At 34.1% G+C, this 12,239-nt stretch overlaps 1 protein-coding gene, 1 long non-coding RNA gene and 1 pseudogene across 2 annotated transcripts; 1 reads left to right on the forward strand and 2 right to left on the reverse strand.

The window, feature by feature from the left end:
- LOC106303349 overlaps nt 1-1,848 on the forward strand; it is a 2,645-nt pseudogene extending 797 nt beyond the window's left edge.
- Nucleotides 1,849-6,896: 5,048 nt separating this feature from the next.
- LOC106305393 lies at nt 6,897-7,927 on the reverse strand. Its single transcript, XR_001262978.1, has 4 exons — nt 7,639-7,927; nt 7,330-7,391; nt 7,235-7,247; nt 6,897-7,130 (listed from the first exon to the last, which is right to left on the reverse strand). It is a non-coding gene; the product is annotated as an uncharacterized LOC106305393 (long non-coding RNA).
- Nucleotides 7,928-9,972: 2,045 nt separating this feature from the next.
- LOC106304841 (death-associated inhibitor of apoptosis 1-like) lies at nt 9,973-10,938 on the reverse strand. The gene has a single exon (XM_013741226.1). It carries the CDS (start codon nt 10,811-10,813, stop codon nt 10,196-10,198), a length of 618 nt encoding a protein of 205 aa, XP_013596680.1. The 5' UTR covers nt 10,814-10,938; the 3' UTR covers nt 9,973-10,195.
- Nucleotides 10,939-12,239: the final 1,301 nt, after the last annotated feature.

Below are 12,239 nucleotides of genomic sequence, written 5' to 3' on the forward strand. Positions count from 1 at the left end.
AGTTTTCCCGCCGAAACCGGCAAATCGAGTTTTCCCGCCAAAACTACAAAATCGCGTTTTCCCGCCGAAACATCAAAAACGAGTTTTTCGTCGAAACCGGCAAATCGGGTTTTCTCGCCCAAACCGCAAAATCGAGTTTTCCCGCCGAAACCGTAAAATCGAGTTTTTCCGCCGAAACCGCAAAATCGAGTTTTTCCGCCAAAACCGCAAAATCGATTTTGATTTTTTGGCGGGAAAACTCGATTTTAAAGTTTTGACGAAAAACTCGATTTTGCGTTTTTGGAGAGAAAACTCGATTTTGTTGTTTTTGTTGAAAACTCGATTTTGCGGTTTCGACGGAAAATTTCGTTGTTTAGTTCTAGGCGAGAAAACTCGACTCTAAGTTTCTTTTGGTGAAAAACATTATTAAATATTGTATAATAGTTGTGTGAATCAAAATAAAAGGGTTAGAATTTAAATCCTGGTCCTATTAGGGTCAACCCTGTTTAAACCCTATTTAAAAAATGAGGGTTAGGATTACAAATGGGTTTGCAGGGTTAGGGCTAACTCTGTTAGGTTGAGCCCATATTAACATCCCTAGAGAAGACACACGTGATGCCAACGTTAAAGACATAGCCATCAAGTCTTTCTCCGTCTCACATGGAAAAAGGTATGGTTTGGTCGGCCCTAATGGAACAAGGGAAGTCTACTCTGTTAAAGCTTTTAGCATGGAGCAAGCTTCCAGTTCCCAAGAATATTGACATTCTTCTTGTTGAGCAAGAGGTGGCCAGTGATGACAAGACTGCTCTGGAAGCAGTTGGGAGGAAGCTCTAGCTCTGCAGGACTCTTCTTCTTCCGATGATGATACTGGAGAAAAGCTGTACGAGAGGCTACACAAAATTTCTTGCGGGGTTGGGCTTCACAAAAGATATGCAAGTGCGTCCAACCAAGTCCTTCAGTGGTGGCTGGAGGATGAGAATATCATTAGCCGGAGCTCTCTTTTGTTGTTAGATGAACCCACCAAGCATCTGGACCTCAGAGCTGTTTTGTGTCGCTGGAAGAACACTTTGGTTGTTGTCTCACACGGACTGGATTTCCTCAACACTGTCTGTACCGATATAGCGTGGTGCTCCATTTTCCAGAACCAACCGAGCTCGCTCCACCTCTTTTGCAGTTGATTGAGGTTAGCTTCAGCTACCCCGACATGCCAGATTTCAGGCTTTCAGATGTTGACGTAGGCATAGATATGGAGTAGTGATAGTTGGACCCAACGGAGCTGGAAAGTCCACTCTTTTTAGTTCCAACAGAGGGTGAAGTGAGACGAAGCCAGAAGCTGAGGATCGGCAGGTACTCCCAGCACTTTGTAGACCAGTTAACAATGCGGGAGACACTACCTTCTTCGTCTTCATCCTGACCAAGAGGGCGACCAAAAGGCGGTGCGTGCCAAGCTGGGCAAGTTTGGGCTACCTGGTAACAACCATTTAACTCCAATTGCAAATTTGTCTCCATCTCAATTATTGCTTCTAGACGAGCCAACAAATCACCTGGACATGCAGACTATAGATGCTTTGGCGGATGCACTGGATGGGTTCAAAGGTGGAGTTGTGTTGGTGAGTCACGACTCGAGGCTCATATCACGTGTCTGTGAGGACGAGGACAAGAGTGAGATTTGGGTTGTACAAGATGGAACAGTGACTTTCTTCCAAGGCACGTTTGCAGAGTTTAAAGAAGAACTCAAAAGAGAAATCAAAGCTGAGGTTGATGAGTTGAGCTAAAAGCTAGAGGATTGTTTTATTGCTATGAACGTAAGATTGAGTTTCTGTTGGAGAGAATGTGATCCTTGAAACGTTTGACCAGGACTTTCCGTGGCCGAGGAACTGCTAGAAGCTGCCACTATAACAATGGTTTTGTACAATTAAATAACCAATTTATGTCAATTATATCGTTTCTTACAAATGCTCACCCTTTTCTGTATCCTATATGCTTGATCATCGGTTCCTTGGCTTATCTTCCAATGCACGTTACCAAATCATCAACGGCCTTGAACGCGTCGTGGAAGTTTCAACAGCAGCCAAACGCTTTCATGTGGGTGTGGTGGCGTTTACGGGTGGACTCCGGTTTTCTAATAATGTATATGGCCGTATGCAGTTTGTGGGGTGGGCTTAATTATCCAGCATCCAGCAGTCAGACCGGCTCGGTTATTAAAAATCGGTTTCCAAACCAGCGTTAGGAGTTTCCGTCTGAGATCTTTATAGTATCTGATGTACTAGTTATTGTTAGGTTATTTCATGATCTGGACTGAATTAGTCTAACCGGATTACTTGAACGGACCGGCTGATTCGTTAATCAGCATAATGTATAGACTTTAATCTAGTACAATTTTAGTTAACAAGTCAACACGTCACGATGGCTATCACACATATATCCTACAATATATTTAACTAAAAAAAGTAAAATTGGATACTGTTCTGAGAATATGAATAATTATTTGAATCATTAATAATTACTTATAGACATATAAGAACTCTACGTTTATAATAAAGATATACAAAATAAATTAATTTGTTTAAAACATTAAGAGAACAGTATATCTTAACTTATAAATTATTGGTTTCATCTTAATTTTGTATGAATTTAAACATCTACATATATATGTTGTATAGTGTATATAACCAAATATAAATGCTACACTAATCTAATATTAATATGATATTTTATAAAAAAATGATAGAAAATAAAATCTGAAAAATCTGACAATATGCTGAAGCTGTCTATGTCATTTCAAAATTTTGACCAATTAAAATATGTCACATCATCAACATATGCCAATTCATTTTTATTTTCACACTTGAAAAAAACATCTCTAAACAAAGTCATATGAGCTTCTTTTAATTGTGTTCGACTGTTTCTAGAAGCCCACATCTTGGCCTACATTATTTCTCAGCCCTATCACCTCCAACGCTGGCTCATCCTCTTCCCTCTTCGTTTCCCTCGGACAATGTTGACGTTCTCCGCATTCTCATCTGTAACATCGGGCTCCCACTACTCTGGTTCACAAAACTCTTTATTTACTGCGACAATAGAGACCAATGAAACCATTTTGAATCCCTTTTATCTTATTTATAACCACATTCACATTCTCTTTCCCACGTCAAAATATGCAAAACCATATAATCACTTCAGGAAATAACTTTCAAATCTGAAAAATCCATCGTAAAGACTAAAATTGTTTCAGGGTTCTTCGAAACTGGCTTTTCTAGGAAAACCTTCCATTGATTTTCCAGGCTTGTTGTGCCAACAAGGTATGGTGAAAACTATCTAGATATTTGAATCCTAACCCAGCTAACTCTTTTGATAAACACAACTTATCCCATTTCATCCAGTGAATTTTCCTTTTGTGTTCTAAGTAATTCCACAAAAAAATCAACCATAGCGCCTGTGAGATTGGAGATTGTTGTTTTTCGCAACTTGAAGCAACTTATTGCATATATCGGAAGAGCTAGAGCCACTGCTTTCAAAAGGATATCATTTCCTCATAAGGAGAGGGCTCTTGCAAGCCTAATAATCTACTCTTCAGCATCTTTTTTTTATATATTTTATATAATCAAACATCTTCACTTTAGAACCACTAAAGCATTCATGTAATTCTAAGTAAATCCATGCTCTCCTTCATTGAAAATACTAAAATCTCTAATATTATCTTTAAGCTCCTCCTTTACTTATGCACCAAAAGTTATGAACGACTTTTGAAGACTAATCACTTGACCTATTGCCTGATCACCATATACGCTCAGGATTTCTTGCAGTGCTTTTGCTTGACCACTCTTATCTTTACACAAAAAAGACTGTCATCTGCAAAAGAGAAGATGACTAACTGAAAATCTAAAAATTTGATCTCATTTATAATTCATGCTTCCTATGCTCTTGCTAACAAATGAGACAAGCCTTCATCACACAAGACAAAAAGTGCAAGAGGCATTGAATTCCCCTCTTTCAAACCCTTTTGGGGAATAATTAGCCCATGAAGTTGGTCATTGATTAAAAATAAATACGAGAATGATGAGATACATAACATTGCAAGCTCCACCCATTTCACATAAAAACCCATAGCCAGCAGCAGACATCTGATATACTTCCCTTCGACGCTGTCATAAACTTTTGACATATCCGATTTTATGGCCATTTACTCAGATGTAACTGATTTACAAGTTTTTAAACAGTTGACTACTTCATGAGCAACCGATATATTGTTTGAGATCTGTTTTATTGGCACAAACACCGACTAATTAGGAGATACTACCAAATGGAAAATTGGCTGTAGTATTTTTACCATAATCTTCGAGATGATTTCATAAAAACAAAGCATAAGCTGATTGGTCGAAGGTCATTCATTCGGGTGGGTTTTACAATCTTCGGGATTAAACATAAATGGGTGAAGTTTCAATCCCTTGTAAACGAGCATGACCTGAAAAATTCCTTGACTTCATTGGCAACTTGATCACCAATTTTATGCCAAAACTTATAGAAAAGAAACCGCTCATACTATCCGGTCTTGGAGCACTGGATGGTCTGATATGGAAAACACTTCTTATCTCTTCATCAGAAATCTCAGAAAGTAAATCTTCATTCATTTTGACAAATCGTAATCATATTCCATGTAAAATGAAACAATCACAAACCTAAAATAAAGCCTTTAACCAATAGTTGCCTCATTCAAAGCAAATTCAGATAAATAATTCCAGTAAAAAAAGTCAAATATTTAAAACATATTTTGGTTGTTTGAACTCAAATCCATGCTAATATATTATTTATTATTAAAATAAATAAATCAGAAAACGTTATATAACTAAAAAAATTTAGTTGTCTGACCTACAAAATACAAATTACAAATCATAATCATATATCAAATGAAATAGCTAAGATCACAACTAAATTGAAGAGGTCAATACTTTGGCTACATTTAATTCGAAGAAAAGTTGTTGAGAAAGGTATTATATGTTAAGAATTTTACATGAATTTGATTGTTAGTCGCATGTTTTTTTTGTCTTATTTCAGATACTACAAAAGATTAAAATGATAATAAAATCAAAGTATAGTGATGATGTGACCAAAGAAAAGGCAAGCAAAAAAAATTCTTAAAAATCTAATAAAAAACTTTCTTCATATAGCATAAATAAATAAATAAAGATAAAAAAAACCAAAAAATGTTTATCATCAAGAAAGTAGAAGAGAACAAAGACATCTTAATGTCTCCTATTTTTGGTGAAAGAAAACGTCACCTCTCTGTCTCCTGTTTTGATAGAAATGAAATATCATCATCTGGATCCAAGTAGGTTTTGATGAGATAACATGTTGAATCACATATAAGATTTTCACTCACAAATAAACCTTAAAAGCATCTCCAATGAAACACTATTTTTTTCCTCTATATTTTACACTAAAATAGAATAACTCTATTATGGAGTTGGATTTGCTCCAATGGTTCACTCTATAATAGAGTTACACTATAATAGAGTGAAATATAGAAAAATGTTGTTTTTTTACTCTATATTTCACTCTATTATAGTGTAACTCTATTATAGAGTGAACCATTGTAGCAAATCCAACTCTATAATACTCCAACTCTATAATATAATTACTCTATTTTAGTGTCAAATATAGAAAAAATAATAGTGTTCAATTGGAAATGATTTAAGCACGTTAAAAAAAACATTTAGCACACCGGTAGGTAACAACTAGGTATGCCTTGTTTCATATATTATATTTATTACTTAATGATGTTAGGGACATATAGATGATCAGCATATTTCCTGTTTTTTCTATGTACTGGAGATGGGAATAAACGAATGTTTCCTTTGTGCCTTGAAAATTTAGGATATTAATGGGCGAGGGGGTCACGTCGTGGAGACCAGTCTTAGTAAATATAATATGATTTTATTGACATATACATAGACTCATGGTGAGCCTATTTCATGTGTTTGGAGATATGAGTAAGTAATGCTTGTTTGTCTTGAATAATATGCGTGGTGGATCACGTCGTGGAGAGTCTTACATTAAAAATTAATAAACTTATAGTACGGGCCAACTAATGGCCAACTAATGGCTAGTAAATATAAAGTATAATAAAGTTTGGTGTTTGAATAAGTGTCTCTCCCCTCTAGTCGATCCAGTGCTATAAATAAAATCCTTCTTTGCTAAATAAATTACAAAAAGAAAGAAAGAAAAGCAATGGGGAGCTTAAAGTTAAGCTTAGTAGTTGTAGTTGTCGTTTGTTTCTCCGTCCTCCTCCTATCTCCTATCGGTACAGAAGAAAACTATAAATTTTTCTCTTTTTTTTTCAAGATCTTAATTACACACATACATGTTTGTAAAATGTGTCTATTTGTATGGATTGGACAGAAGTGGAGGGGGCGTGTGATATCCCAAATGGTATATGTTGGCCCGGCAATCTCTTCCAGGCAAGTTGCAGGGACAGATGCCTTGATCTGAACAGAAACTATCATGATGGCACCTGCACTCCTAGCGAAAATATAATGACTTTTGTATCGAATTGTATGTGCTGCCGCTATGATGAATAGGTGCTGAAGAAGAATGATTCCAGAAGATATAGGCATGACTTTACACTTTAGTGATTGTACTAGTTTTCGGTCCCGTAGTACTACGTACGGGAAAAAAATCTTTATTTTTATAAATTTAACATATAATATGAACACATATTAATATTACACTTTGGGTTTAAAGTATACTAACAGTACATATGTTGTCTCTACTATTCTTGGGTGTTAAGAGTACAGAAGTGTTAATGTGTATATGCATAATAAAACCATAAAATATGTATAATATATATCGAGAAAATCATAACAATTTACAGGGGTAATAAACTAAAATACTTTTATTTACAATATTACTTCAATATCGTCCCAACAACAACACCAATATGTCATCTTCACGTTCTTTGATTGCAACATGAGCTGTCTTTCTTTTGCCTTGTATAAATCTATGATAAACAAAAAAACTCAATAACAATAAAACAACTGAAAGAAAAGTGGTAAATATTTACATTAGTATGCATGGTCTGATTTCTTAAATCTATTTGTCCAACCTTGTTGTCCCTTCATATTCCTATGATTAACCCATAAAACAATTTCAAGCTGGATCATACAAAAAGAATAAAATAGTATTAATTTTAGAAGAAGAGAAAAAAGAATTTGATACATTTCCCAGTATTTAAGAATTAAGTAGATGATATACGTACCATATAGTGGGACCTGATTGCATCAAAATCAGATTAGTGAACATGATCAGTGGAAATAACAAATTGAGTCTGATCATTCGGGTAAAAACAGTAACCTCTTCGTTTGATCCAAGCTACGTTACTGCCACTATATTCCACAAGAGGTATGCTATCAACCCTGCAAAGTTCATTAGTTTATTCTGTTAACATTTGACTGGTCTCTTCACAGATCCAATATTTGTTGCAGAGGTATAAATAAACCTAAATTACTTATTTCTCATACTTGTCTACAGCAAACTGAAATAATTTTAAGACTGAACAATACAAATGTTTATTTTATATTTTTTACTCTGCTTTTGCTAAAAAAAAATCTCATATGAACTCATTACACACCACCACCATTAATACCTGCAAATTATGCATACCTGCAACAAATTTTTAAAGCTCTCTGAATCTCTTCAAAATCACCTTACCAGTATCAATCTCTTCTCGACTTGATTTTAAATTCGACCGCCACAATCCATATCATTCGAAGAACTTGTTGGCGATGAACTTAGGAGGGATAAAATTTTAGATTTGGTGCAAAAAAAGAAAGTAGATATGAAGGCACTGGTCGAGATCAAACTGAAATTTAGGAGATATGAAAGGATCCGTTGTCTTGCTCATAATGGAGAAGATAGAGAAAAACTGAAAAACTAAAGGAAAAAAGAGAGAGTAAATTTGTAGATGAAAAACTAATATAAGAAAGAAAACTGTTTAAGATCATGGTCAGTTACGTGGATGAAATATTATGAGAATAATAAATGAAGTTTAAAAAAAAAAAAAAAAAGATGTCGCTGAAATATTGTGATAGATTTTTCTTGAATAATTTTCTTAAAAACTTATTTTCCATGTGTCATAATTTGATTGGTGAAGTGACTTGTGCTTTAATATATAAAGTATGTCTTGCATGTATATATCATCTCACATGATCTACCTGAACTGTTGTACCTTGCTTTGCTTCCATTTGTTTCAAATAAATCTGGATATTTTTATATCTCCACCAAACTGACTTTATATTTCAATGGCAATTTCAGCAATTTATAGATATTTTTGTTGTTATAGTTAGCTGACTTAAATTTAATTAGTTCATTTGTTGCATTTCTGTTAACATAGATTTTATCGTATGTTTTAACATTAATATGCATTTAATTTGCAAAAGATGCATTTACATAATATTTGATGCAAGAATGTTAATGTTTATTAAATAACTAAATAATAGTAATTAGCTATTTTTATATTTTTAAATTTAAATATTTATAATTTAAATATATGAAAATTAAATAAACATATTACAAATAACTCTATATTATTATTTTAAATAAACTGATTTTGGGTAAAAAATAATTTCAATTAATCCAATTATTCATTTTCTTTATTTATTAGCTTCAATTGGTAACTGTTGAATTGAATGGAAAATGGATAAAAAAATGAAAAAAAATATTCAGTCGAGGAAATGAAAAATCCAAAAATATATGAATTTGTGTTCATTTCATTCCTCATAGAAATTAGAGAAGAATTTTTTTCTTATAATTTTTTTCATTCATAAGGAAATGAGAGGAATAGAATGGACTCCATGACAAAATTCACCATGAATGGTATAAAACTTGAGGAATGGAAAATTCGCCATCATTTGTTTTCTAAATTGTGGTAGCCAATTGAAGCTTAAGTTGCAGTAATTCTTTTGATTTAAACCACAGTAATTTTTGGATTTTAAATAGGCGAAAATTGGTTAAACTCTTGTATAATTTCATATATTGTTGTTTTGAATTTTTTTTTAAACCACTGATGTGGCTTCCATCAATTTGGTTCGTTGGATTTGGACTAGGCATGAAGAAAAGTAACATAGATTGAAGAAACACATCGATAGAGTAGAAGAGGAAATGAACTGAGAGCTTTTACTGTAGACTTGGTCCCCATTTGGACAGCTTCTAGAAGTTTATTGGACAAGATGGTCCTAGTCTCTCTCGTGGCAAACTTCTGTAGCGGATGCATTGCCTGCCTCAAGCATGATGGACTGATGTGGAAGAAGACTGTTTGTTCAGTGTCCTTGTAGTCATTCAGAGCTGCCTTGGTGGCGTCCTCTGCCAACATACTACAATGTAGCTTCACTGGTGGTAGAGAAAGATGCTTGGCTATTTCTCTGCCAAAATATATCACAGAAAGAAAAACCACACATTCAATAGAGAAACTCCATGGGATATATCACAATGTTTATTTATTCTCAGTTAAAGAAGTCAAGGGTGTTTGGCGTTGGCATATTAAATCTTATGTACCATAATAACCAATACCATACCAAAGCAAGACAATAGTCATGCGGTACGGACAACAACACAAGTCACAACAAATCATGTTAATGTCTTAGAAAAAATAAATAGGAACAAACAAACGGTACTTGCGCGTTCTTGATGCTCATAACTTCCTCCTTAGCTTTGCCTTTCACCCATTCATTGGCTGAAAACATTCAAAGCATTCAACATAACAAAACTGCTATAACCAGATAACTGTTTCCAAACGACAATTAGGTAAAACATACCGAGATAAGAAGCCGCGATGGCGGAGCCACAAAACTGCTATAAATACCATCCAGTCACACTCTTTATGGCTCTGATTTTTGTTTTGTCAAATCCGATTATAAAATTTGATGTGTTTCAAATGTAATTTTGAACAGTAGATACAAGCGATCAGATAATTACATATTTTAAAATATTTAAGGCCAAGTCGCTACTCCCTAACATAAGCTAGGACACGATGACATATTATTGGGCTTTAGATTTTGATTTAATGGGCCTCGTGAACAAAATCTCTCGCATTTCTTTTCGCATTTACATCAGCTTTCTCATAAACAAAAGTACAAACCGTAATAAAACTTTGTCTTCGACGCCTATCACACTCAACGTAGTTACTCACAGTGATCGATAACTTTGACCCGTCCGATTAGTTTCAGAAAATGTCAAGGATCTCGATGATCGGACGGTTGCAAAGAGGACACGAGCCCCGGTTCAGCCACAGCTCTCTGGAGCAAACTCTGCAAAAAGTGTGTCCACATGGGATAAACGCAGCGCCTCTCTTTCTTCCCATACACACGCAGCACACCGTATCATTCCCCGTTAACGCCGTCGATATCTCCGTCTCCCTCCCCTCATCAACGGCTCTCTCCGCCGTCTCATCCAGCAATCTCATCAACGACACTCTCGTCGGCGTCATGTCGACCTCCGTCGGATCGCCCCGGTTATATCTCTCCGCCTCTAACGCCGTCGCGAGGTTCATACCCGATCCTGACGATGCGCCCGCTCCAATGTCCGACCCGGGAGCGAATCGGGTTTCGAGTTCGTCTTCACTTGAGGTTGTTGGACTGTGGAGAGTATTGTTGGGCTGATGGAGACGCCTAATGGGCCCACAGCACCCGATGCCTTTGAATCTCAACCGTTCTTTGAGAGTCCGCTTCCTCCTTGTGCGATCCACACCGCTCATCTGGCGTCGGAGCAAGTCAAGAAACGTCGTCGTGCGGTGTGTCTCGGTTGTCGTCATCTGACTCGTTCCGCGTTCGAGTTCACTCATTATCTCGACTTAGTCAGTTATAACAAACTCTCTAAAGAAGCTCTCTGATAGTAAAACAGAATCACACTATGGGATGGGGGAGAGATTGTTGAGATCTTTGGGTCTCGCGGTGATTATAAAGGCTTTTCAGAGCTTCTTTTGCTTTTCATTTTTTCATTTTTGGGTCAAAGTTGTTTCCGAATATATTATTGGGTCCCACGAATTAGTAGTATTTTAAACATATGAATACTAATTAGGGGAATCACACTCAAATTAAATTAAAATTCTCCAATAGAGGAATCAAATATTATAGAATTTAAATTAGCATAAAGTTGAGTTTTGTTTACAGAAACAAATCTATGTGATTATCAATTTTAAAAATATTTTCATTAATATTTTATACTTAGATTTTTTTGTCAAAAAGATTAATTAGTGAATTGATCACCAGACAAAGCCGTACGCTATGATGCACTATACAGTTATTTTTTTGTTTTTTTTTAAATAAAACTATAATGTTAGTTCTTCTGATATTCAGGTAGAAACAAACAAAAAAAATTCCTACCGGAAGTGAAAGGAATATTATTTTACGAAAAAGTTAATGCTGTTTCTGTAACTGTACGTCTGATTTTTTTTTATTTTAAACAAAAAGTAGATCCTACCAGCGCGGATATGAATTTTCAATTTTTAATTATTTATTTTATTAAATGATATATTTGTAATATTCGTTCATATTATATTCATTAAGTAAATATTTTTTTTTGCATCTTAAACTATCTATTTTTTTACGAATGTGTAATATCATATAAGAAAATATAAAAAAGAATATATAGAGTTAATTAGATAATTGTAAAAACAGAAATTTTCTTTCGTGTGCGATATCATATAAATAATAATCCACCCAGTTAACAAAAATCATGATTATTTTATGTGTAATTTTTTTTATTTTGACCATTTCCTTAAAACTATATTAAATTTTACATATTTTAATTAGAATATTTTTAATATATTTACCTTTTTATTTGAAATACAACTCAATATTTTTTAAAAAATTATAACAAAACATTTAAAAAATATTTTTAGAATTTGTTTGAAAAATATGAAAATTACATTTTAAATTAAAATTATCCTAAAATATGATAAGTTTTGATGTAAACGAAAACTCAAATTATGTCAAAAATAATGATATTCAATGATAATAACAATTTTAATTGATTATTTTTTTAAAAAATACATGTTATATATTAGTGTTGCATGTTTTAGGTAACATTTTAATGATGCACGTTTTTAAAAATCTTCATTATTAAAATTTTGCACGTAAGGATAACTCATGAGTTTTTTTGGTTGATTAAATGATATTATGTCCAAATTTATTTAAGGATATTTCATTAAGGTAACTGAAAAAGACAAACAATAAAATAGGAAGTTTAAATTCATTTAAGCATATTTC

This window comes from Brassica oleracea, chromosome C7 (assembly GCF_000695525.1).
Source record: "Brassica oleracea var. oleracea cultivar TO1000 chromosome C7, BOL, whole genome shotgun sequence".
Classification (NCBI taxonomy): domain Eukaryota; kingdom Viridiplantae; phylum Streptophyta; class Magnoliopsida; order Brassicales; family Brassicaceae; genus Brassica; species Brassica oleracea.

Bases quoted from the DNA above. Each gene is read 5' to 3' on its own strand.
- LOC106304841 (XM_013741226.1), bottom strand. From the start codon at position 10,813: ATGAGTGAACTCGAACGCGGAACGAGTCAGATGACGACAACCGAGACA.